A 24,640-nucleotide genomic window follows, 5' to 3' on the forward strand; every position below is an offset into this window, starting at 1 on the left:
AATGGCACTTATGATTTGAAAGAAAGAGAGATGATGATCTTACATCATCCTGAAATCAGCACCGCATATAATTGTTACTAATCCTAATAGTTGTCATTTGCAATTTTGAATTAAATATTAATACTTCTGTTAATGTAGCTCAAATTGACCCTTCATTAAATTAATGTGTGTAATATTTTTTTCATTTAAGTCATTTAGTGTTAGTTTCTAAAAGTGTTTCCTTATCAAAAGCAGCACTGTGCAAAAGCAGGGCCATAACCATAAACCACACTGACAGATATACTTACTACACCAAATGCCAGTTCCTGATCTGTTTTTCACCCTTGCTTCCTTTTTCTATTTTCCTATAATGCTTATGTACCTATTTTGTTTGTTTATTTCCCCCCATTTCTTCCATAAAATGTTATTGCTCATTCATAAACTCTTTAAAGTCCAGTTAGGCTACTTAACTTGATTTATTTGGTTAATTATTTAAATATTGTTTATTTTAAGCTGATAATGTGTTGTATGCATAAATACTAAATCTGTTGATACTTTTACTTTTTTTGATAGTATCCTCATAACTACGGCCATGTGCAGAAAACAGATCACCCTTCATTTTTTAAATTTGAATGCATAAATACTAATAACATTAGCGTTAACTTTCTAACTAGCTTATGTCACCAGAGCAAGGTCTTTAGAAAATAATAATTCTGAAAATAGAAATCAACACCTTTACACATCATTCTAGTTTACATTCTGGTGCACCTCTTGGTGGTGATGTGTAGTACCTGGTGACTTTGTCTTGTTGGCTTCAGCTGCAAATGTTAACAAAGACAGAGGGAGACCCAAGAGTACCTACAATGTTTTATTGTCGTCTGGATCATTTGTTATTGTCATACACAGCATGCTTAAAGAACACTGACCAACTGCAGGTTTCAGTAAAAAGAGAGCTAAAATAATCCTGTTTGACTGGACTTAGTACAGCACATTATGTATAATAATGTAATATAATAATCATTGTATTCATAGTTTTTGATAGCAGTTTTTAAATGTGACTGTTCGAGAACATTTTGTCTGTGTGTAAAAATATCATGATGCATATGCGTGTTGTGACAATTTCTCCGTATCGCCCTCCCCTACGTGTTGGCACCAATCTCAAGCATAAAACTGAGTTCCAAACTTTTTCCTAACAGCAGCATGCTGAAGTCTATGACTCAAAGTCCAGTTAGGACTTTTAAAAGTAGTTTAGCTATCTTTGAATCTGCCGCATAGCAGTTCACTTTCAAAATTTCCCTGGAAATTCACAGAACAGTCATGTAACTTTGGTAAATTATGGCTGTGGCAAGGACTATTACAAGTTGGTATTATACAGTAGAACCTTAGGTCCAGTATACTGCATTTTTAATATGAATATAAAACCCCATATGGGCGAGTTGTTTGCTAGAAGGTTGTTTGCCAAAGCGTTTATGGAGGCGGGCCATAGCATCCTGCCCGGAACAGTCCTGTGCGACGAAAAACGTCGGCCTGTCCACGTGCGTTTTTCCAGCAAGTCTAAGAGGCGGTGTGAAAAATGAAAAAAAAAGAAAAACTCGCACCCCTGCCAGCAGCTCAGTACAGTAGTGTGAAAACCAAATGACATCATAGAGCTGTAGCCCCAAGAAACGGAGATGTCCTTGACAGCCTGCCCACTCTGTCCTCCTCCTTTCTTTTGTGTCTTGTTCTCTCTCTCTTCTCTTTCTTGATCTCTCTCTCTCTCTCTCTCTCTCTCTCTCTCTCTCTCTCTCTCTCTCTCTCTCCCCCCCCCCTTGTTTTGTTGTTTTCTGACTTTCTCTGCTTATCTCTCTCTTTCTCTTCTGGTCTTCTGGCTCTGATCCTAGTGCATACAGAAATAGACAAAGATACACGGGTGGGAAAAATGTTAAAAATGTACAGAGAGAAATATGTATGGAGCGCGAAAAAGAAGAGACAGGGGGAAAGGAGTGAAGACTGGGGAGACGAGGGGAAAGCAGCAGGCGCCCAAGTCTCTCTCTTTTCTCTCTTCTGCTTAAAAAGAAACTCAGAAGTAACACCCTGAAGATGGGTAAAGCTCAACCAGCGTCACCATCGATCAGCTTCTGGCCCAGATGACAGCCCCTTTGTCGCTGCTTCTCAGACCAGACGGCTTTTCAACCCTCCTGCCTCTGCTACTCTGCATCACCTACTCCAAATCCCCCCACCCCCTTTCACTCTTGCAATCTCTCTCTCTCTTCCACCACCCCCTTTTTCTTTTTTTTTTGGATGACTCTTTGTTCAAAGGGCATCCAAAAACTAGCTGCAGGCATGAATACTTCAAACCTGCACAGCTTTCACGTATTTGTTTTTGCTATTTCTTTTTTCCCCTCTTTCGCCCCCGTTTGATCCTACTCGTGGCTTTGGTGCGGCCCAATGCAAGTGTTTGAGGAAAGAAACAGGGAAAAGGGAGCAAACATAATCAAAGCCTTCCTGTCTGTCTGCAGACCTCCTCTGTGTTAAATATGAATCGGCTTTTTTGATTGAGTCACGCGAGTGGAGGAGGCAGGCAGAAAAAAACAAAAACAAACCCAGTAAACAAATCGGACGAGAGGCATATGCAAGCCTAAGACCCCCCCCACCCCACACACACATCAACTCCCAGCACAAGAGGCTAGGCTACAGCTGTGTGTTAGTCATGTGTGGATGATTTTGGGTGTGTGTGTTTGTGTCTTCAGGGAGTTCTGAGGGTCTATATGTGTGTGTGCTTGTTTGTAAAGACTTTCTCGTTTATCGTTAAGGCCCTGCTGGAGACACAGAATGAGCTCCGAACTCATGTACCCAACTTCACTTTCAACCTCGGCTTCTCCGGAAAGTTCTTTCATGCAGGTAAGAAAAATACAGCTGAACTTAAAAAATAGAGGTCCCAAAAGGGTTCTTTGGAGGGATGAACCAATAATGTTTGGTTCTGTAAAGAACCTTTCAGTGCATGGTTGTGCAAAGATCCATTGTTGTAAATATTACTAATTACGGAATACTGAATTTAAAAAAGTGCAATTTTCACATCGCAAGAGCTGCAATTTTTATTATAGCCTGTATTATCAACAGTGTTGTCTTAAGTTTTAAGTGGGGAATTGTAACCTAATAACATTGAGCTTGGGAACTGCATGTAAATGAGTAAAACAGATCAGAAGCTGCCACAGAATCAGAACCGGACCAGAAAAGAACCTTTAAATTAGAAACATATTTTTTATTCTTCTATCACAACACAGGTCTAAATCTGATTCATTGTTATCTGTCATTGTACAGGACAACCACCTAAATTTTGAAAACTAAGAAAAGCTAATCTAAGCATATGCTTTTAAGATTCTTTTTTTAAGGTATTAAGTGGCTCTTTGGTTCTCAGCTCTTCAGGAAGAGAATTCCAGAGCTTTGGGCCTTAATGACTAAATGCAGCCTCTCCACTCCTCAGCCATGTATTAGGGACTTCCAGCATATTGCTACCAGATGACCTAAGTGCCAGAGTAGGAACATATCTGACATTTAAAAGCCAATAAAAGAATTTTGAAATCAATTCAAAAAGACACTTAAACCAATGAAGTAATTGGAGTGCTGGTGTAATGTGGTCCCCCTTTCTCTTGTGGGTCAGGACTCGAGCAGCTGCATTCTGAAGGTATTTGCAGGTATGCGAGCGAGCTTTTGGGTAGGCCAGATAGGAGATCATTACAGTAGTCTAGTCAAGATATAATAAAGGAATGTATAAGTTTCTCACTATCAGCAAGGGTGGAATGTGCCAGACCTTTGAGATGTTATAAAGGTGATAATAAGCTGTTTTGCAGACTGTATTCATGTCTTTAAGCCATGCTCATCATCAAAAAAAAAGAAAAGAAAAAATAATTAATATGCAGTCAGTTCATTTATTTCCAAAGACTTTGTGTGTGACCAAATACTTCACAGTTCAAACTGGGCCAAAGAATAGTTTGCATATATTTCTGTAGAAATGTATAAGAGTAGTGTTAATAATTCCTTAAACCAACACTGAATACTGTATGCAATGTCAGATCTTCAAGAAAGTCCACATAGGTCTGCTTTTGATAAGTAGGGCTTCAAGAATATTATAGAAAGTTGATTACTTACGTTGGCAAACATCCTGGAGGGTGAGTTCTCGCTGGTTATAGTCGTCTATAAAACAGCAAAGATGAAAAACCTTGCTTGATTCTGATGTCCTTTCAACACCATTTTTAAATAAAACTACTACTAATATTACTAATATTTCAGTTTGTAGAAAAACTGTTTCCTTCAAGAACCAAGAAAATCAGTGATTTAGTGCTGTGATAAACTAGAAGTAAACGCTGCTCCTCTGACACAAACCAGCTTGACTGCCACAGACTGTTGTGTCATACCTTTATTTCAGTGATCGGTTCTACGCAGACATGGGATCTAAATTAATGAGTTTTCCATTTTAATTTCACTTTTTTCCACATTAAAATACCACATAAAACATGAATTCTAAGCAGCAGCTTTAGCTTGCTAATTACATCTAAATTTTTGCATCTCTTCCAAGTCTGGCAGCACATGAGTTTATTTTATGGCAGGAGAACTTTACACAGTATCTTTTACAAAAACCCCTAAGGAGTCATCCACTGAAAGGGAACCAAAAGTGGCTCTTCTATAGCTGAGTGTAGAGTGTATCGCTTAATATGAGGAAGAAAATGTTAATGCTCTTCATCTGGCAACCTTGAATTTAAGTGTTTGTGTGTGGTGGGGTCCTCTTTTTCAGGCACTGATGAGGAAGATCTGGGTGATGACCTTCTTCTATCCTACAGTAAAGAGTTCTGGTGGTTCCCGCACATGTGGAGCCACATGCAGCCTCACCTTTTCCATAACCAGTCGGTGCTGGCTGAACAGATGCTGCTCAACCACAAGTTTGCTGAGGTTAGACTGAAAAAGAGAATCCGCTGGTACAGGCTGTTCATCAGCATGCTTGGGGAGATGTATAAGCTTTGTGTATCGTTAGAGGGACCCTATTGTTAACTAGACTCATTTTCCTTATGATTTGTAATGCTTATTTTCTCAATCATGTAGCATAATCTCTCCTCACTGTGAGATTTTCAGTGAACACATTCTGGTCTCATTTGTCTTCACATTCTGCTGTGGCTCAGTTTAAACTTAAAGCGACAAAATTAAATTTACACAATTTCCCCTTACCTCAAGCTACTCAGTCACCCAAGATATGTTTGGTGGATAGACTAACGTGCAGACGCAATTCAAGCTTCAAGCTATCCGCTGTGTCATTTACTGGCTGGATAACTTCATTTAAATTTCACAGATTTGAATGGTTTCAGAGCAACGAAAATTTGCTATGCTCTGTCCCATGGTTTATCTTTAAATGCTTAATTATATTTTATGTGTTTAAGTCTTTGCTGGCATATCTCACCTCAAATACTGCCATTATAGATTATGCAATAAACATTTTTACTTTGGCATGTCCTAGACATGTTATAATTCCACACTGTTGATGGAGCTTTTTTCAGTTAAGCTCCATTTCAAGCATCACTCAGTAGCTCACGTGTGCTTCATAGTGTCAGTATTCTCTATTACGGTAGTTATTTAAGTGCTGATCACGAGAAACACTGAAAAGAACCCCTCTGATCATGTATCTTGAGGGTGTCATGAACCGATCATAAGTTTTTATGCCGGAATTTGTTTTCTTTACAGACATATTGGCGAGGTTTTTATTTATTTAATTAATTAATTAATTAAGTGGTGTATTTAGTGTTTGTGTTTATATACATATGGGTCATTGACATGACATTTTATTTTTTGTGTCCGGGTTCATTATTTTCCCAAAAAATAAATACATGACATATGCAAAATTATTCAACAGTACCTCTAAACAATTATAGTGCATTCATATAAAAAAAAATTCTTTTTGCCTCGAAAGTCTAAAAGTGTCAGGTGGTGCAACAATCTGAATATATATTAAGTAAACTATCAAAAAAGGTAATTTAGTTATAGAAAATTCTAAATAAAGTAGTTGGGCATGATTTTATGTTTGAAAGCTTCAAAATAATGTGTTGCAAAATAATAGAACTTTAAAAGTACTCAACTCATTAAAGAACTATTGTCTACAAGTTCTTAAGCATCAGGTGGCATATATGCATATTCATTAAATACTAATATAAATAAAAATCAAAATATAAAAAAATTAATAAAGGCAGCTGGCTGTCTAGTACAGTGACACGTGCAGTAGCCTTCAAATACAGTGCAAGTGTATGTTATGTACATTGTGAAACTGTGACACAGCTTGGCCAGAATACTAATTATAAATTGGCCAGTTGCTTGTTTGGAGCAAAAATTGTCTGATGCCCCACCCCTACTTCACTTGATTTGAGGTGATTGAGACATAATTAGTGGGTTATAAGCTTCCATTACTTGTTAGCTGTTGTAGCCTTATAGCTCCAGTGCAAAACTAATGAAGCAGACTTCAGACATCAAACAATTCTTGGCTGTTCCCTTACATATTTAAAATTGTGTAGATAAGCTTGTTCTTTTAGCTGAATCTCTAATGCCTTTTACTAATTTCCCTCTCTCAGGAACATGGCATCCCCACCAACATGGGTTACGCTGTGGCTCCTCACCACTCCGGCGTCTACCCCATCCACATGCAGCTGTACGAGGCCTGGAAAAAGGTGTGGGGCATCAAGGTGACCAGCACAGAAGAATATCCCCACCTCAAACCCGCCCGCTTCCGCAGAGGCTTTATCCACAGTGGCATCAGTGTAAGCACACATTCCTCTTACCTCAGAGCAGTCTGTATGACCTAGTTGCACAGCGATTGCACGACACATACAGTGTCAGTATGTGTGTATATACATCTCGCTACTCATTACTGAATGCTGAAAATATACCTACATAACTGCGTATGACTAAAAATGTAAACAGCAGTGTGTACTATAGCATGGTGAATTTAAAGACAAATTCCAGCCAAAACGAAAAATGTAACCATTGCTGCATCTGTTGTGAACATGCATACTCGTCTCCTACAGCGTGCCAAAGTAGTTCAAGAGTGAGATTTTCTGATTTAAAGACTAGGAAATAGGAATGCAGCAGTAGCACCTTTCCCTGCGGATACAAATACCTGATTTTCAAGTATCTACCAATTTTAACTCTGTTTAACCTAACTACTCAATAGGTGCCTGTAAATTCTGATATTTATACCATCCATACCATATGGTTATATGTTGTATTAGTGTAATGCATGCTGGGTGTTATAGTGAAAGAACTCAAGTATTCAAAATCATGAATTCTGTCAAACTGATGAGGCTGAGGGCTGAAATGCTGCACTACAGAATATTACATAAAATGATCAGTCTTAAATGCTAGTTTTAGGCTGGAATGCCCAATTAAAGGGAATTCGAACATTTTTTTCAAATAATAATTTTGCACAATTAAATGGTTAAGATGTAAACAGTTGTTCAGAGTGGTTTGATGTGAAATACTCCACTCTTGAGAAACCTACTGAATCAGAATTGTTTACAGTGGTGGTGATAGGAACCAGATGTCTGTTTAATGTCTTTGACAGCTCCTTCTTGGAAAGTTACTACATGAAATGGTTATAAATACTCTGCCTGATGCCTGGGACAGTGTTTTACAATGACAATGTTTGCGATAAAATTTTGGGCAATTTTTTAATTCATTCATAGCAGAGAGCTACATGCACTGTGTTATACAAAGTAGGCCCAAAATAATGTTTTTTTTTTTTTCCCCTTTACTATTTTACCGTTATTACATATAAAAACTCAGAAGACATGTAGGCTTACTGGTCATTTCGAAAAAGTAAATGGCTGTATTTGGGTGGTAGCACGTAAGTTGTAACCCCTGGTTCCTATCACCACCACTGGTGAGTTAATCTAAAATGCACCATTTCACATCAGACCACTCTAAATGACTTTACGTTTCAATGACTGAGTTATAGAGAATTTTTAAAGATCTGTGAAATTCCCCTTCAAGAGGGCCACACAGTTAAAAAAAAATTAAACAGTAGCCCCAATCTAAAATAATTATGCAGATCTAGCTCCCTTTGAAGATCCTCACAGGTCAAAGTGTTGCATATACTGTCAGTTTTTCTTTTAAAGTGGCTCGGCGTTGAACTCTTATCTGGCTTGGACAGAGCTGTATACAAACCCCTGGCTATTCCATTTACTGTTTGATGTTGGAATCCCAGGAGGAGGTTATGGGCAAACTGTTTATGAAGGCACTAAGTTTTCATTTTTGGTTTGTTTTACCATTTTTGTCTTGCTCCAGGGCACAACATGACGAATAAAGACTATAACAGTAGTCTTGTTTGAGTCATGACAAAGCATTGGGAGTGTGTATGTGAGTGTGTTTGCTTGCTGGCGGGCCTGGGCAGTTAAACGGCGTCTGGGGATTAAAGAAGGATGACTGAACTAAATGGATACCTCTGAGCGCAGGCCTGAAAAGGGAGAGCAAGAGCCAGAGAGAGACGTAACAGTGACCTGAACCTTTCGCAAACAAAGTGTAGTTTTCTCGCTGGAACATTTTCCTAAAGGTTATCCTAACTAATCTGCAATTCAAAATGCCAAGCGACTCACTGTCTATTATGACACTGAGCAATTAGCATAGCAGCCGAGAGCCGCCTGTGATTTTTCTCTGTGCTGCACTATGAACCCTCTTCTTATTACTGCACTGTGGTAGAAATAATATTGATGTCTTTTCCTCATACAGATGTATAGTTTGGGAAGCGCTGAGGCTGGCACATTGAGTCTATGCTATATGTAGCCATTTCTGTTTATTATTTATTTATTTACTTATTTTATTTTTATTTGTTTGTCTATTTATTCTGTCTGGCAGTTGAGTGTGATGTTGTCACAGTGATGTTAATTCCGACCTTAACATGATGGCGAGAAATATTCACAGGGAACTGGGCTGCCTTGTCTCTGAAGTGCAAACATTGATTTTCCCCTCCCTCCCTCTCTTCCTGTTCCCACTTCCCTCTCTCTTTTTTTGCCATAATCAGCATTCTTCTGTGCTCGATTGGATGTTTCACCCTGCGCAGCATTTGTGTTCATATAAGGGGAGAAAAGCAAGGAGCTGGAAAAGGGGGAATTAAGTGGAAAGTGTAGTTAGCCTAAGTGTTAAATAAACATTAAATTTGCACAAATGTTTAAGCAGTATGATCAGCCTCCATCCACTCAGTCTAAGTCCAAGTCCAGCTCTGGTCTCTATACGTTATCTCTGATAGAACGTTTTCATATCCCTTTATTGTGCTTAAGCAACATATTTTGAGGCTGAGGTCACTCAGTTTCCACTCTAGTTTCCAACACGGCCCAGAGCAGCACTTAAATGCTATTGCATATTGTGGCTAACCAAATACGTTTTTTCCACCCTAATTTGTCATGGTGAATGTGGGACACAGAAGCTTCTTTTGTCCAGCATTACAGCTGTGTTTTGCCTGAATTTATACAATTCAGAGCTTGAAGTGGGATGTGTTAGCTCATGTTTTGTGGATTTTTCCATTCTGCTTTAGATGTGGTTTACAGTGCGGGCTTTTCTGCTCCTCAGGTGTTGCCCAGGCAGACCTGCGGCCTCTTCACCCACACCATCTTCTACAACGAGTACCCCGGAAGCCCTAAAGAGCTCGACAAACTCATTAACGGTGGAGAGCTCTTCCTCACTGTGCTTCTCAACCCTGTAAGTCTCAGAATTAAGGAAAAAATCCCTAAAAATCTAATTTGCCCAATTTTCCCTTTACCCCCAATGTAGTCGATCAGCCAAAATTTGTGTATTTGCAGCAGTAGTCAATAATACAGATGTATTAAGTCAAATATATATGTAGACACTCATGTATTAACATTCTTGGCCTGTTTCCCAGACGTAGATTAAGCCTAATCTTAAAGTAAACAATATTTTTTAACAATGAAACACCATTGGTTTTTCAGTCTAGTCCAAGACTATGTTCAATCCATGTCCACAAAACCAGCCAACAGTGTCAGTATATGAGTGTATATTGTCGTTATCCAAAGCATGTGTCTCTGTGTTTTTTCCTTCCAGTTATTACTTTTCTACATCATTTGAGCATGGCAGCTGTCCTTTACATCGTGTGAAAATTCAGGATGAATAATGACTAACAGAAATGCTCCAAAATGTCTTGAAATAAAATCTATTTGCATTAACTTGCATTGAAAGTAAAGAACGCTTTTGCCCTTACACACTACTCTTCAAAGGTTTAGAGTTACTTTGTAATAATTGCTGTTATTTTATTCAGTAATAACTTAAACAGTGCGAATTGAAATTCTATAAGCTAGTCACACTACAAGGTATTTTCATGTTTTATAGAAAATTTCTGGAACATCAAGAAGTTATTCGATAAAAAATGACATACTATAATTATCTATTTATAGTCCTTTCTTTATATTCTTGTTAGCTGCTTCGAGGTTTGAGCACCTTTTTTCTAATGCATTCTGGACATTACTTTTGTTATAACATCAGTCTGTTATCCAGCTTTCTCAGTCATTTTATAATCATTTGCAGCTCTGTCCATCTTTCTGGGCACAACTATTTTTTCAGATTCCTTCAAATTAGTTGAAAAGTTGTAGAATAGTAGCTCCATAATAGAATCATTTTATACATGTACCTGCAACAAAACCAATATAGCGCTGACAACGGTGATTACAATCTTTTAAAGAGCGATTCCAAACTTTTGAATCGTAGTGTGTATGTTGGTTATACATCTCATATTTGACTTAAAATATCTCATTGTTGATGTGCTTTAAGTACATAAATGTATTTAAACGTCTACGGCTGTGTATACCTATGTTAACACCTTTTAAGGTTAATTTAGCAAGTAATAGAAAGTAATGGAAGCGTACAGCTACTGATTAGCATTGTGCAAACTGCCGTAGATCATCACACACTTCCTCAAACCATGTTGAGTTTGAGTTAAGATGGCTGGAACTAGTGTTTTCAGCTGTGCTGTATACTTTTGTCCATTTTTATAGATAACAGTATGTCATACAGTGTCAGCAAGCACATAAGCAAGTCTGTTGGAGATTACTTTAGGCAAGTGTGTGATGATTTAGTCATTCTGTTTGCATGATGCTCATTAGGGAGGTTTAAGCAGGGCTGTTTTGAAACATTTGGGGGCCCTGAGTGAAATACTATTTGTGAGCCCCAATCATATAAAGTTATTTTGAATGCAACAATGAAAATGAATTAATTTTTAAAGGGGAATTCCACCATTCACCGAAATTTTCTGTGGAATAAAATGGTTAAACAGTCTTTTAGACTGGTTTGATTTGAAACATACTATAGAGAAACTTTCCGAGGCAGAACTCTTCGCATTGTGGAATCTGATGCCTTTTATGACAGTTTTAAGATAAGGTTTTGGCTTCAAGAGTGTTGAAAATAGTATCCAAAGTAAGCTTTTTTTTTAACACTGAATATAACTTAAGTTGTCGTTGGATAATAAAATTGCTGCATTTTTGTTGTACACATTGTGACGCATAGTTCTTATCACCACCACTACGAAGAAATCTGCATCAGTTAATTTCTCTAGAATGACCCATTTCACATCAGACCACTAAAACTTTGTTTACATATCAACAACTCAATAATGGTAAAATTTTCAAAATCAAAATTTTGTTTCCCTTTCAGTTTAGTAAATGCTAAAGGAATTATTTTAAAACAATAATTAACGTACAAGAGAAGCAGCATCTTTAGATGGAAAAATTGTCTCTATAATTAAATAACACATTTCAAAAGATGTGTGCGGAATTTCAGATATATTGATAATGGAAAAAATAAATGATGTCTTCAAAAAAATATATATACCTTCACGGAGCCTCTATGTGGCTTGGCTGCCTTTAGTGTGTACTTGTACCACTTACAGCAAGAAACAGCTCTGGGTGGTAAGTAAGTAAGTTTCCAATACTTGTTAGCTACCCTAGCCTTGTATCTCCAAAGCAACCAAAGAAACAAACATGTCTTGGCTGATTTATTGCATTTGGGATAGGAGGAAAATTGTGTAATGTTCATTTTTTGATTCACTGAAATATTGCTTTAGTACACTGTTCTCAGCTTTGCTATGGGAGTAGTAGATAACTTCAACTTTCCACATTTGATCTTTTGAAACTGCAGAATTAGCCCAGCAGTTTCCTTGCAGGACCTTATTTGACGTTTCTCATTCCTCTGACCTCAGATCAGCATCTTCATGACCCACCTCTCCAACTACGGCAACGACCGCTTGGGCCTGTACACATTCAAGAACCTGGTCAAGTTCGTCCAGACGTGGACCAACCTGAAGCTACAGACATTGCCACCCGTGCAGCTGGCCCAGAAATACTTCCAGATTTTTCCTGAGGAGAGGGACCCCATCTGGCAGGTGAGAGAAGGATAGGTCTCTTGATGGAGTTAGAAATGTGTTTTAGGAGGGTTGAGGTAGGGAGCGGTGCTGCTCTAATATGTAGTGCTCACTGGAGGATTTCCTGATGACATTCTCCATGACATGCGCCTTCACTTTGACGAACACCGAGCGAAAATGGCTTTCCATGTCGTTTGCCAGCAAACCCGAGAATGCTATTTCTGAAATCGTATCTTCCGCACTGCCTCGCGCTGCCAGCAGAATTATTGAAACCATAGTCATATCTCTTTCGCTTGCTCTCTCACACACGCAAACGCCTCTCATTCCTCCCCTATTTCAGTTTATCCTACTCCCTTATTTCTTCTTGTCTCCCTTTTTCACTCTGTCTAACTCCCTTGTTTCCTTTCACCCTGGGAAAGAGACAGAGACAGTGACTTAGCCCTAAATCCCTCTTTGATCCCGCTTGTTTCCTGTCAAAGTTGAGGTCCCATCTTTTCACTCTGTTCTCCAGTGTTCCGGAGATCGCTCTGGCTCTGAATAATCTCCTTTCCTTGGCACTTGCTTTCCCAAGACGTCCACAAAATACTTTTTTTGTGAGGATCCAAAACTTTTTTGTATTTGCATGAACATTTGTTCAGTAGAATGTGATGCTCTTTATTATAATTTACCAGCAATAAAAAAAAATGTTTTAAAAAAACAGTAGCTACATTCCTGAAACCTGATTGGCTGAGACACTTTTGACGCCACAGATGTACAGAGGCATGACCACACACATCAAAGACACTGTATTCGTCTGTTTCGATCATGTGACTTTTTTGTGCAGCGACTGGATCAACGACATACTCCTGCGTCTCTTTGAGAGCGATGGTGGAGAGTTGAAGAAAAGTGAATACCAGTACTAAATAAACAACATGTTCAAACAGCAAAAAATAATTGGTCTGCCCAAAACTGCCCAACACATGGGAGACCCAAGTTTTTTCTCATTGAGAAGAAGAAATCAATAAAAATACTTTTGCAGGACTCCTCGCACTACACTGGTGTACCCTTTTAAAATTGTATAGATAAGAACATCCGCTAAAAATCTAAATGTAATGTTTATAGACTTGTTGTACACAGTCCTTCCCCGTGCTCTGTGAAAGCCTGTGAAAACGTTAATTAAAATAGACGACTGACGCCGCTGCGGATACTTCTCGTCCTAAAATCTGTTCGTCTGAGCCGCGTTCTAAGCAGTTTCAAAATACTGAATATACACACTCCTATAATCTCCTTACTACATCTGAATTCACTGTTTGTGCACAAGGTCATTAAAAACCTTGCTGTGACTGAACTGTTATGCTGCTCTCGTAGACCACTGACTGTGATGACTAATAAAGTAAGAGCCTGCTTTTGTTTCAGCTGAGGGTCTTAACAACTAGGCTAAAAGTTAGCTAACAGGATAAACACCTTCTCCATTATTATTCAGTGTTAGACTTTGAATTGAAGTATTTACTGAATGTTTATCAGTAAAACTGCAATATAAAAAGTAAAGAACATGTTACTCGAATTACATGGTCTTACATGCTTCAAATGTTTGGGTTTTTGGAAGATCTACCTTAACTAGTATTAAACCCATTGTGAAAAAACAAATATGTGGAACTGTTAGCTTTATGCTAACACAATATAGGAAATCACACAAAACTATTAGTCATCGTAATAATGTGGTGAGCAAAGTCTACTTATCAGGCAAAGGATCCTGCAGTAAACACTGCTGTATTACGATAATTTCATTGTTATATGACAAAAAATGAAATTAAATGACTGCAATATACTGGCAGCTGTGATAGGTGACTAGAAGTTCTTGTACTCCTTGTCAGCAGTCCATGGTTGCTTGTCAACAGTAGCCTACTCTAAATATATAGCTTATTGTAAATAAAACTACATTTCTTGGTGGAAGAAGTTTATATGATTATTATTAATATTAACTAAAGTTAAATAATTTATTGTATGTTGTCCCATTGAAATCAATAAGCGTATATATTGTGTTGTATTACACCCCTTACCTCTGATAAAATCACAGTAACGCAAAGCCTCTCATGATTTACTGCTTTATTTTATTAATATATTAAAAAATTAATGGAAGATTGGTGTATTTGATCAGTTTTTAAAGGCAAGAAGCCACTCGAGGTATATTGTTTTTATGAACTGGCTTTAAAATACATGATAAAATGCATGTTTCAGTGATTTTGCCGCCTTAAGCGCGGTAATATCACTGTAATGCACAATCTTGAGCGGGTTATTGCTTTAACAGACGGCGTTTGCAGTCTGAGCGTGTCTCGCTTTAACAGTGGTGTGTATTGAAGCAGCACTGTTATTAGTCCAGCGGTGCTGGCGATAACGGTTAATCTCCTCAATACAGCAGACAGATGTTGAACGTGAAGGAGGCCTATCCTATGCATGGCCATCGTGTTGATCTGCCCATGCAGCATTAGCAGTAGATTACATTACTGCCCATTAATCTGCACACCTCAGTCCAGATGTGCCCACTTTAGCTGCAAAGAGTGCAGGTCAAGCCTGCGGATCATTAGAGATTACGACTCCTGTCTGTCCATGATGAATGAGATCCTTGAAGCGACTGCCTCCGAGCTCCTAACACTCAAGGCCACGTAAAGCTGTCAATGTCTGGATTCTGTGTTTTGGTCTTGATTATAAATCTAGTAAGGCTGTATTTTCAGGGATGTTGTTCCAGCCCGTAAGAAGCTAACCTTGTGTTTATATAGGCTGCCTTAATAAGATGCTCTTCAGCATGTTTGAAGATGTGAGGTGTTCGATTTGTTTATTTTGATTTCCACATGTAACAGCCGCCCTGTTTTCCCACCCGCCGATAGAATTGTTGCATACAGCCAAAAGGCGGAGAAAAAGTGGTGGCTGTTATACTGTTAACAGCAATAACTCCTGGTTAACAGCAATAACTCTGCAGGCCAGCTCTGTGGTTTATTGAACTTTAATGATAGGCTGTCCCCTGCCAGATATGAGCTCCGAAAGATTTAAACGGCTGCCTATTTGGATTGTAAATGCACCCGCGTGCGCATGACTAATGCTCTGTATTGGCTTGTGCCTCAGTTTGTTGTGGTTTTGTTAAGTGATTTTGTCTCGAGGCTGCAGTCTAAGTGGTGCCTATGCCACCCTATAAACTTCCTGTCTGCCTGTCTCTCCAACAGGACCCCTGCGAGGACAAAAGACACAAAGACATTTGGTCAAAAGAGAAAACCTGTGACCGCTTTCCTAAGCTGCTCATCATAGGCCCACAGAAGACTGGTGAGTCTGACCCTCCACCTATTCAGTGCACTCTTCAAGCAGGCATACATTAGCGCCCTCTAGCTGTCACTGGCCACCGCCAATTCTCAGCCACATTGTTGGAACAATGCTTCAACTGTTTTAAGTCCTCATAGCCAAGACCAGCACTGTATCCCAGCAGATTCCAGCAGCTCTGCACCTGTGAATCAGCAGATTAAACCTCTGATTGGCCAGAGAGCAGCTTGGGAGGTTTGGAGCTATGTTTTACCATTGTTGGGTTGCACACGTGGCAGTGACTTAGTCATTTATGGCATGTCAGCCAGCAGTTTTATTTCATTTACTGGATCAGTGCAGAAGCAGGCAGGCAGTCAGTCTCAAGGCCTTTTTACTGCAACTTTCACTGCTCCCCGGTAAATGGGAATTCCAGGTTTACTGCGTCGACTAATTAAACTTCTAAAAGATGTCTTAAGGGAGCAATAGCCCACTCTCTGAGCGAGTAGTAAAATGTCTGTGTTAATCTTTTCAATAAAAGCCGGATTAAGGGGTTGGGCCTGGAAATGAGTTAAGAGTTTTTTTTTTCTTCTTTTCTTAAAACACTTTGTAATTACCTCAGTTTCTTGGCTAGGCTATTAGATGCTCTCATAAGACAAAGCTGTTTTGTATTTTTTGAACCATCTTTCTCCTAATCACAAGGGCTTTCCCTATCTCTGTGATCAAATCAAAAATCAAATAGGAGTAACCAAAAAATGCCTTTCACATTCTGTAGTAAAACATTCTAGGAAATTATCTGTGCTGCCCCTTCACACCTGGCTGTTGGTGTATATCTGTTCTGTATGTTCCAAATCTGGACCATGAACTCTTTTTATCTGACTTTGTTCCAGGAACGACAGCGCTCTATCTGTTCCTGGGTATGCATCCTGACCTGACCAGTAATTATCCAAGTAAGGAGACTTTTGAGGAGATCCAGTTCTTCAACGGTCGTAATTACCACAAGGGCATTGACTGGTATGTGTCTAACATCTCTCACTCTCTCTTGCTCATTCTCTCTCTCTCTCTCTCTCATTACCACAGAATGTCTCCCCCTCCCATTTTCAGTGCTTGCCTCTTCAAGGCAGCACGCCTGAGTTATATTCAATAGTGCCTGTAAACCACTACAAATTACACAGATAGTGAAACTTTGGCATGCTTTGGAGTCCAGCACATTAAACACAGTGAAAGCTAACGTTCCCTTGAAAAGAAGCAATTTGTGCCGTTTCAAAACATGCAGCCCTTTCACCACAACTCTCCTTCTGTCAGATAAAAGTGTAGCTTAACAATAAGCAGGTGTATAAGATCACAGACAAGCACTACCTTACTCCTTATCAGTTTCTGTCAGTGTGGGGAAAAACAGCAGTGGTAACAGGAGCGTCGTGAGTAGCTTGAACAGGAATGTTTGCTTTACAAAGCTTAGTGTTGTTTACAGTGTTAAAAAGCCCCCTCGTGGTGAGACACGAAGCAAGGAAACGCCACGGCAGGCCCTTCACAGGTGTTCGGGCACCTACCCAGACAAGCTGCCGTTCTGCCTAATGACCTCTAGCCATCATGAGGCCATGTAATAGCTGCACAACACTCTTAACACTCTTCCTGTAGAGGTGCGAAAACTGTATTTAGGAGGTGAAAGGAAAGAAAAACAGCACCTGTGCAGTGTTCACCTAGTTTTCCTTAACTGTTATACACAGGAAATTCCTTTCACATGTAAGTGTTGATATTGGAATAGGCTGCATGTTGTTGAATGATTACTTTTCACTCCATAATAATATATTTTCTTCTGTCAGGTATATGGAGCATTTCCCTTTGCCCTCCAACACTAGCTCAGATTTCTACTTTGAAAAGAGCGCTAACTACTTTGACTCAGAGGTCACAGCCCGGCGAGCGGCAGCCCTTCTTCCCAAAGCCAAGATCATCACAATCCTCATCAATCCAGCCGACAGAGCCTACTCCTGGTACCAGGTCAGTCTTTCTAGACACAGAGTTATATTACTGACAGTACTGTGCAAAAGTCAGCAATCACCCTTTATGTATTTAATTTCCACTCAAGACAATTATTAAGTACTAAGTTATTCATTTTTCAACTTTAGGAAGAAATCTGAAAACATATATTTAACAGAAAATTCTCAGAAGCCTTAACAACTAAATATAATATCAGATTTCTTCAGTATTTGGTGTTTCCACTGTTGGTTTTATTACAGCTTCCATTCTTTTCATGAGGCTTGCTTTTAGTTTTTTTAAAGAAATCTGCAATGATATTTTTCCACATGTCCAAAAGTTCAGTCTTAGTTTCATTCAGTCTTGGTTGCATTTTCTGTTTCTCACAAAGCAAGTAATCCCATTTTCAAATCTAGACTCATCCATAAAACATCATAAAAACATCAATCCACATCTTAAATTTAGTGCATTTTTTTCTTTTTGTCTCTTTCATTTTTTTTAAGTAGCAGCTTTTTGTCTTCTCTTTTTTTTTTACTTTCACCTTCATTTTGCAAATGAATTGTCTTATAGTTAAGCTTGTAGTTAGTATTTTGTTACTTATTCCTAATGGCTGACTTTTGCACAGTATTGTACATGTAGTGTATGCACAGTAAAATGCTGTAGCTTGTGATGTATGAGCATGTAACCCTAAATAGTGATGAGTGGTGTGTTTGTTTGTTGGCTAGGGCTGGGTGTTGCTGAATAGCTCACAATATGATACTTTTACATGTGCCACAGTTTATACTACAGAGCGTCTTGATTTCGCTGCACTGGTTCTGGACTGGTTTAATCTCTGTGGCGAATGTGAAGCCAATGCCAAACCAGTTGTAGAAGCTGTAGAAAAGGCCTTGTGAGATTTGAAGGTGTTTCATAGCTGCTGCCATCTATAGGCATTAAGGAGGTACTTCATACACACTGGTTGAACTATAGGAACAGTTATTAAAACTCAGATAAAAATGAAAAGATTTAGATGCATGGGTTTAAAGTATTGATGCAAAGTAATAAAAAATAGTATTATAATAGTATTAAATAGTATTATAATTCACTGATTAATCGTGGTCTCAGCACAGCTCAGTTACTGAATGCACTGCTATTTCTTCTGTGTTCCAGCACCAGAGGGCTCATGACGACCCTGTAGCCCAGAAGTACACCTTCCATGATGTCATAACCGCTGGCCGCGACGCCCCCATCAAACTAAAGGTGCTTCAGAGTCGCTGTCTGGTGCCTGGGCTGTACGCCACCCACCTCCAGCGATGGCTCAACCACTACCATCCCAGCCAGGTGAGCGTGTGAATTGTTGTTTGTGTTTATGTCTTGATTCATGAATTCTGCCATGCTTATCTAAATCTGTTTCCTTAGATCCTGGTTTTGGATGGTCAGATGCTGCGGACAGAGCCTGCTTCAGTCATGGATAAGATCCAGAAGTTTCTTGGCCTCACGAACGCGCTCAACTACCACAAGATCCTCGCGTGAGTCTCTCGACTTGTCTATCTGACAGCTTCGCCTCAAACATGCTCATCAAGTTTCCTTCATTTTCCCATTCCTCTTTGATGATTCACAATTAAAACCGACTTTAGGGCAGTAATTACTGGTTTATTTATTATTGAGCACCTGGGGTGTTAGGTGTTTGTTTTTTTAAACAGCTTTGATGTGTTTTGCTGTAATCTGGTCCTGATGGATTCCCTTTCTCTTGTTTGACAGGATCAGGAGAGTACTTGCTGATTCTCTTTCATTTCTTTCACTAACATACAGACCTATTTTCATATTTCTTTGTCTCTGTGTCTCTCTCTCTCTCTCTTGCACGCTTTCGCTCTCTCTTCCCTGCTCTGTCTCTTTCTCATTCTTTCATGCCTGACCACATAATCACTACACCCAGCTCATAAGCAGCAACATCTGTTAGCCACATCCCCCAGTGGACAATGGGCACGGTTTTGTCCCTATGCCTTTTTTTCCAAACAGACCTAGCTGCACACCATCTGTTTGCCATACTCTGCTGTTATTAGGCTGATGTGGAAGCTGCTTCTTCTAATTTCTGCTGACCTGCCTCCATTTTGTTTCCCCCTCCTCTCCTTTCCCCTGTACTGCAGGTTTGATCCTAAGAAGGGCTTCTGGTGCCAGCTGCTGGATGGGGGGAAGACTAAATGCCTGGGGAAAAGCAAGGGGAGGCGGTATCCTGACATGGATGTGGATGTGAGTGTGGAGCGTAATTCTTGGTTCAGGAACGCTGTTCATGAGGCTGCATGGCACCTAAATAAGCACTTCACTTCATGACTACTGACTTAGACACTTAGGTGTCATTTGTCATAAAGGTTGCGTTTGCCAACTGTGATGTCAAGTTGACATAAAATCTGTGTCTTGTGACGTTGTGTCTTGTTGACAATAGGTTGCCATGACACTTTCTAAGGCAAAATTAGTGTTGTAGTACTCAGTTCTTGTCTCTATCTTGTCTCGATTTCACATCATTTTGTCTCAGTCTTGTCTCAGTCTCAGGGGTAATCTGGGCTCAGAAATTGTTCTGGAGACCTGCTAAGTGCGGAGCCTCCACCTGAGGTCACTGAACTGAACTTTTTTCTGTCATTACTGAATATTAACGAAATCTTCAAACAGAATAAAGCAGACCTTTCTGTACACATTTAAATAAAATCGTTTCACTGCCGTTGAGAATCTAATAGATCATTTTCGTGATGGCTTAAATCGATATTATTTGTTTGTTGAGGATCATTGGTTTTAATATTCATAAATTCCAGCAGATCGGAAATGTTATTATATTATATTTTACATAATATAAAATATAATGTTATTTATTAATAAATATCCTGTATAATGAGCAATAATGATTATATGGTACCCCTTTACTGTAGGGTAATGTTCATAAGGCTACATGACTCCTACATAAGCTTGTCATGTCAACTAACATAACCATACATAAACATTTGTAAAGGCTTATTTCAATGCATGTTGTCTGTCATGAAGGCTGCTTTTGTCACCTTTGATGTCACGTTGTTGGTATAAATGGTCAAATGAAACTCAATTTCCTCAAGGGCCTCAGAAAATGCTCATTTTTGTTCAGCTAGACTTGGCAAACTGTCATATCAGCATCCTGTCAGTGTAACATACGCTGAGCTAAAAAGTCTGTCATTTCATCTACAGTTGTAGTCAAGTTAATTAGAAGTGAGTTCAAGTCAAGACTGAGACCTGGACACATCAAGTCAAGACCAAGACTTTGTGGCAGTCGAGTTTCGAGGCAAGACTGAGACAAGATAGAGACAATATTAAGATTTTTTCTGAATATATAAATGAAAATAAAGGGGAAAACCTTACATTTGTTCATGCATAAGCACTGACTAACACATTTATAAAGCAATGCTTGAATATTTATGAAATGTTTAGTTAATATTTATAAACCGCTTGCCCCAGTACTCGTAACATGACATAAGATGTTTTATGAAATTAAAGATATTGTATTGACATAAGGGGCTTTTTTTTCCATTTATAACACTCTTGTAAAGCATTATAAGGCGAAATGCGTAGCCCCTAATATGATCATTGTCATTGATATTTTTCCCTTATAGATGTTATTTTGATGAACAGGTTCTATTATGGAGTCAATATGTCTGGTGATGACTTGGGAATGATTACTTGTTACTGATGCTTCATAATAGTGTTATAAATGGTACAAAGGTCTGTCACTTTAGTTTAAGGCCTCTAATGTCAATACAATGTCATTTACTTTATAAAACATTTTGTCATCTTGCGAGTACTGGCATGAGCTGTTAATAAATACTTAGTATTGCTTTAATACTTAGTATTTGCATTTGTTATTTAATACTTATGCATGTGCCATGAAGTGCTTATGTAGGTAGCCTTCAAATAAAGTTGGGACCTAATCCATTTTATCAGATTTGACCTAAGATGTACTTTGTGTAGCGCACACTTTATTCACATCGATGTGTAGTCAGATCGATTTAGAGTGCTGACAGGACCGTGTCTACCACCTCCCTCAAACAGAGCTTTAGCAAGTGCCAGGTAGGACTACTGTCCTGCATGTCCTTTACAGAGTCTGACACAGAGCAGCACTGTAGTGTGTTGAGGTCCTTGACATTACCTTAAGGCTTCTTGGCAGACACATCAAAGTTAATGAGGGGTGGAAGGACAGGCTGATGTGTCCTGGCTGTGCAGCAGCGCTGTGAGTGGCAGCGCTCCTCCAAGCCAAAGCTACAGACTGTCTGGCTCAGTCCAGACACACAGACACACACACACACACAACCGGCTACCAGCAGCTGGCTTCTCCTGGCAATGGCATAATACCTTCTTTTGAAATGAAGCCATCAAAAACATGTGCTGTAATCATCTGAAAAATGATAGCCCTTTGATCATTTCTGATAGGTAGATAATGGTAGTTTCTAATGTGAATGTCTGAAACTGAAACAGCATTTATTGCATTTGAATAACGGTCAGACGATTAAACTTTTATTTTTATCATCTTAAATCAGAATCTTCTTCAATTAAAATGTGTTCTTGTCTGAATCTTCTTAAGGCAAGACACTGCCTGTAAATAGGGCATTTTTAACATAATTGATAGTCTAATAAATCTTTTTGGTAGGATTGGATGTTTTGCATTTACATTACCATTTAATATGCAAATGAGATGTCATCTAATCAAATATGCATACATTTGCATGTTTTTAAAAACCAGAAAGTTAACCTTTGGAGCATGTTAAAATACTGTGTGTGTGTGTATATATATATATATATATATATATATATATATATATATATAAAATATGTGTGTGTATATAGGTATGAACATGAACAATTTCATGAATGCAGATGTTCTAGAAGTGAGAGAACTGCATTTAAAACATGCATAATTTGTGAGAGTTTTGTAATAAGTACACAGGGAATAGACATACATGGATCATATCTAGTACGATTCTGTTGTGTTTTGACTTTTTATGGTTACAGTTTATGGGAACACATGTTGTAGATTTAATTTATCCAAAATCTGAAAATGATTGCACTAAAAATCATAGTTTCTACCTGTAGTGTCTTGCCTTAAATGACCACTGTGCACAGAACCTGATTTCATTTCTGTTCCCCCCAACAGTCGCGCAGCTTCCTGAGAGAGCACTACCGCGATCACAACATCGAGCTGTCCAAGCTGCTGTATAAGATGGGCCAGCCGCTGCCCAGCTGGCTGCGAGAGGAGCTGCTCCACAGCAGGTAGCCAGAAAAGGGCGCAGGGTGCAACACTAAGGACACACTCTCACTCCTCCCTGCGCTCCAGAGGGCACGCTACCTCTCCACCCCGGCCCCCTCCCCACACAGAATCTCAGCTACTGTACCTGGATAAGCGAGGGCAGCCCACGAAGGCTCTCCAGCGTGAGAGGGTCTGGGCTCCAGGAGAAGAGAAATGGAGAGGAAAAGCGGGGTGCCACAAGGATGACCCTTTGGTACTTTTGTGTTTTGCTCTTCGGGAGGGCAAGAGTGCCCAGGAATGTTTGTCGGTACGCACACACAGTGGAAGCTTCTAAAGACTTCTTTTCTTTCTTTTAAATACACTCTTCCTGATTGTATGTGTGTGCGTAAGAGTTCAGCTCTACGTCATGACTCATAGACACCCTTACACACGATTTCAGAGAAGACATGAAGAGGTAAGAGATTTTATAAATAAAAATAAAAATTGTGCCAGTTTGGACAGCACACAGGCCAATAAAGGATGAACAAGTGCCAGGGTGGAACCTTCAACTCAGTTTTTTTTTTGTTGTTGTTTTGTTTTGTTTGTTTTTGGTCAACTGTTTTAAGCATTCTTTCATGTACACTTCATGCTGTGTTGCAAACAATGTAGGGGGCAGAGTAGCCCCCTTTTTTTTCTTTTAAATTGAGCCCACTCATTACACCTACCCACTAAGATGAAATGTGACATAGTGACAATTCATTATGATATATTTATGGCTTTTAGTTGCAAATCATGGTACTTTAAAAAATACAAACAAATAAGCTACATCCAGAATAAATGTGAGTGTAAATATGGACATGTAGAGTACCTGGGTATCCTGATATGTGCAGTAATTGCCTTAATGCAACTTTATGAAATCTGTTACTTTTAATTTGTCTATGATATCCTTGACCAGAAGTGTTTTGATATGCCTTGAGGGGATGGTCTCTTCATAAGTCCAAAGATGATCAACATCTTTAGCATTTCATTACCGGTCCCAGTGGAGAAGTAGCCAGTGTTTCACAATAGTATTACTGGACAGTTAATGATGTAACGCCCCTTTTCATTATAAGTTAGAATTTCTAAGAATGTTTGTATATTATTTGTCACAAATGATTGTCCTAGCATTTCATAACATCACATCATATGTGAATGGTTTGAGTTGGTCATTGGGATGTATTAAAGAATGTATTGCTTCCTTTGGGAGAGACACTGGCATTTGAGGGCTGTCTCATTGAAATGATTTTTATTTAGCGATTATGGACTGCTAATACAGCATGTAAATTACACCCATGAATGTAAGCATGGATATTTTATTAAAGGTATGATGCCTTTTTAGTGGCAATCAAAGTAGGCAGTGGAAACATACAGCTCCTGTTCATAGTGTTGAAGTTGGGTAGCCGTTTTTTGCTGCTGTATTTACAGTAATGAAAAACTTCAGTCCTTTTTTGTTTTGTTTTCGTTTTTGTTTTTTTTTTTCTTTTACTGTCCTCCTTTGATTTGGATATATTCTCAGCTTTGTTCAGTTGGAGTTTTAGATTTTTATGGACTTCATCCTCCACTGCCACACTCAGTCATTTAGAGCTTGTGGCATCTGTGACCTAATTTCAAGCAGCCTCTATCTCAGTGCCCCTCTAACCTATACTGCAATACGTTCTCAGACCTGACGAGCAAAAACATGTTTATATTCTGTATGCCTTTGGATCCAAAAGATTTTTGTGTGCCATTTGTGCGTACAAAAATCTTCTTTCTGAGGCGGCAAAAACCACCTCTTATCTTAGAGCATCTCATTT

The 24,640-nt window shown here is 39.0% G+C and overlaps 1 protein-coding gene across 2 annotated transcripts in view; it reads left to right on the forward strand.

Moving 5' to 3' along the window:
• The window catches only part of ndst1b (N-deacetylase/N-sulfotransferase (heparan glucosaminyl) 1b), a 92,553-nt gene extending 69,376 nt beyond the window's left edge, over positions 1–23,177 (forward strand). The window contains exons 5-16 of one of the 2 annotated variants that reach the window (XM_036588601.1): positions 2,772–2,859; positions 4,751–4,905; positions 6,567–6,752; positions 9,556–9,684; positions 12,191–12,373; positions 15,550–15,646; positions 16,507–16,630; positions 17,440–17,614; positions 18,740–18,910; positions 18,989–19,098; positions 19,717–19,819; positions 22,737–23,177. In XM_036588601.1, the coding sequence (XP_036444494.1) occupies positions 2,772–2,859; positions 4,751–4,905; positions 6,567–6,752; positions 9,556–9,684; positions 12,191–12,373; positions 15,550–15,646; positions 16,507–16,630; positions 17,440–17,614; positions 18,740–18,910; positions 18,989–19,098; positions 19,717–19,819; positions 22,737–22,856 (1,641 nt within the window). In that variant the 3' untranslated portion in view covers positions 22,857–23,177. Of the gene's footprint in view, positions 1–2,771; positions 2,860–4,750; positions 4,906–6,566; positions 6,753–9,555; positions 9,685–12,190; positions 12,374–15,549; positions 15,647–16,506; positions 16,631–17,439; positions 17,615–18,739; positions 18,911–18,988; positions 19,099–19,330; positions 19,677–19,716; positions 19,820–22,736 lie in introns of those variants that run through there. The other variant, XM_036588602.1, reaches the window with a different exon arrangement.
• Positions 23,178–24,640: the final 1,463 nt, after the last annotated feature.

The sequence above is a fragment of the Colossoma macropomum genome, unplaced genomic scaffold (assembly GCF_904425465.1).
Source record: "Colossoma macropomum unplaced genomic scaffold, Colossoma_macropomum, whole genome shotgun sequence".
Lineage (NCBI taxonomy): Eukaryota > Metazoa > Chordata > Actinopteri > Characiformes > Serrasalmidae > Colossoma > Colossoma macropomum.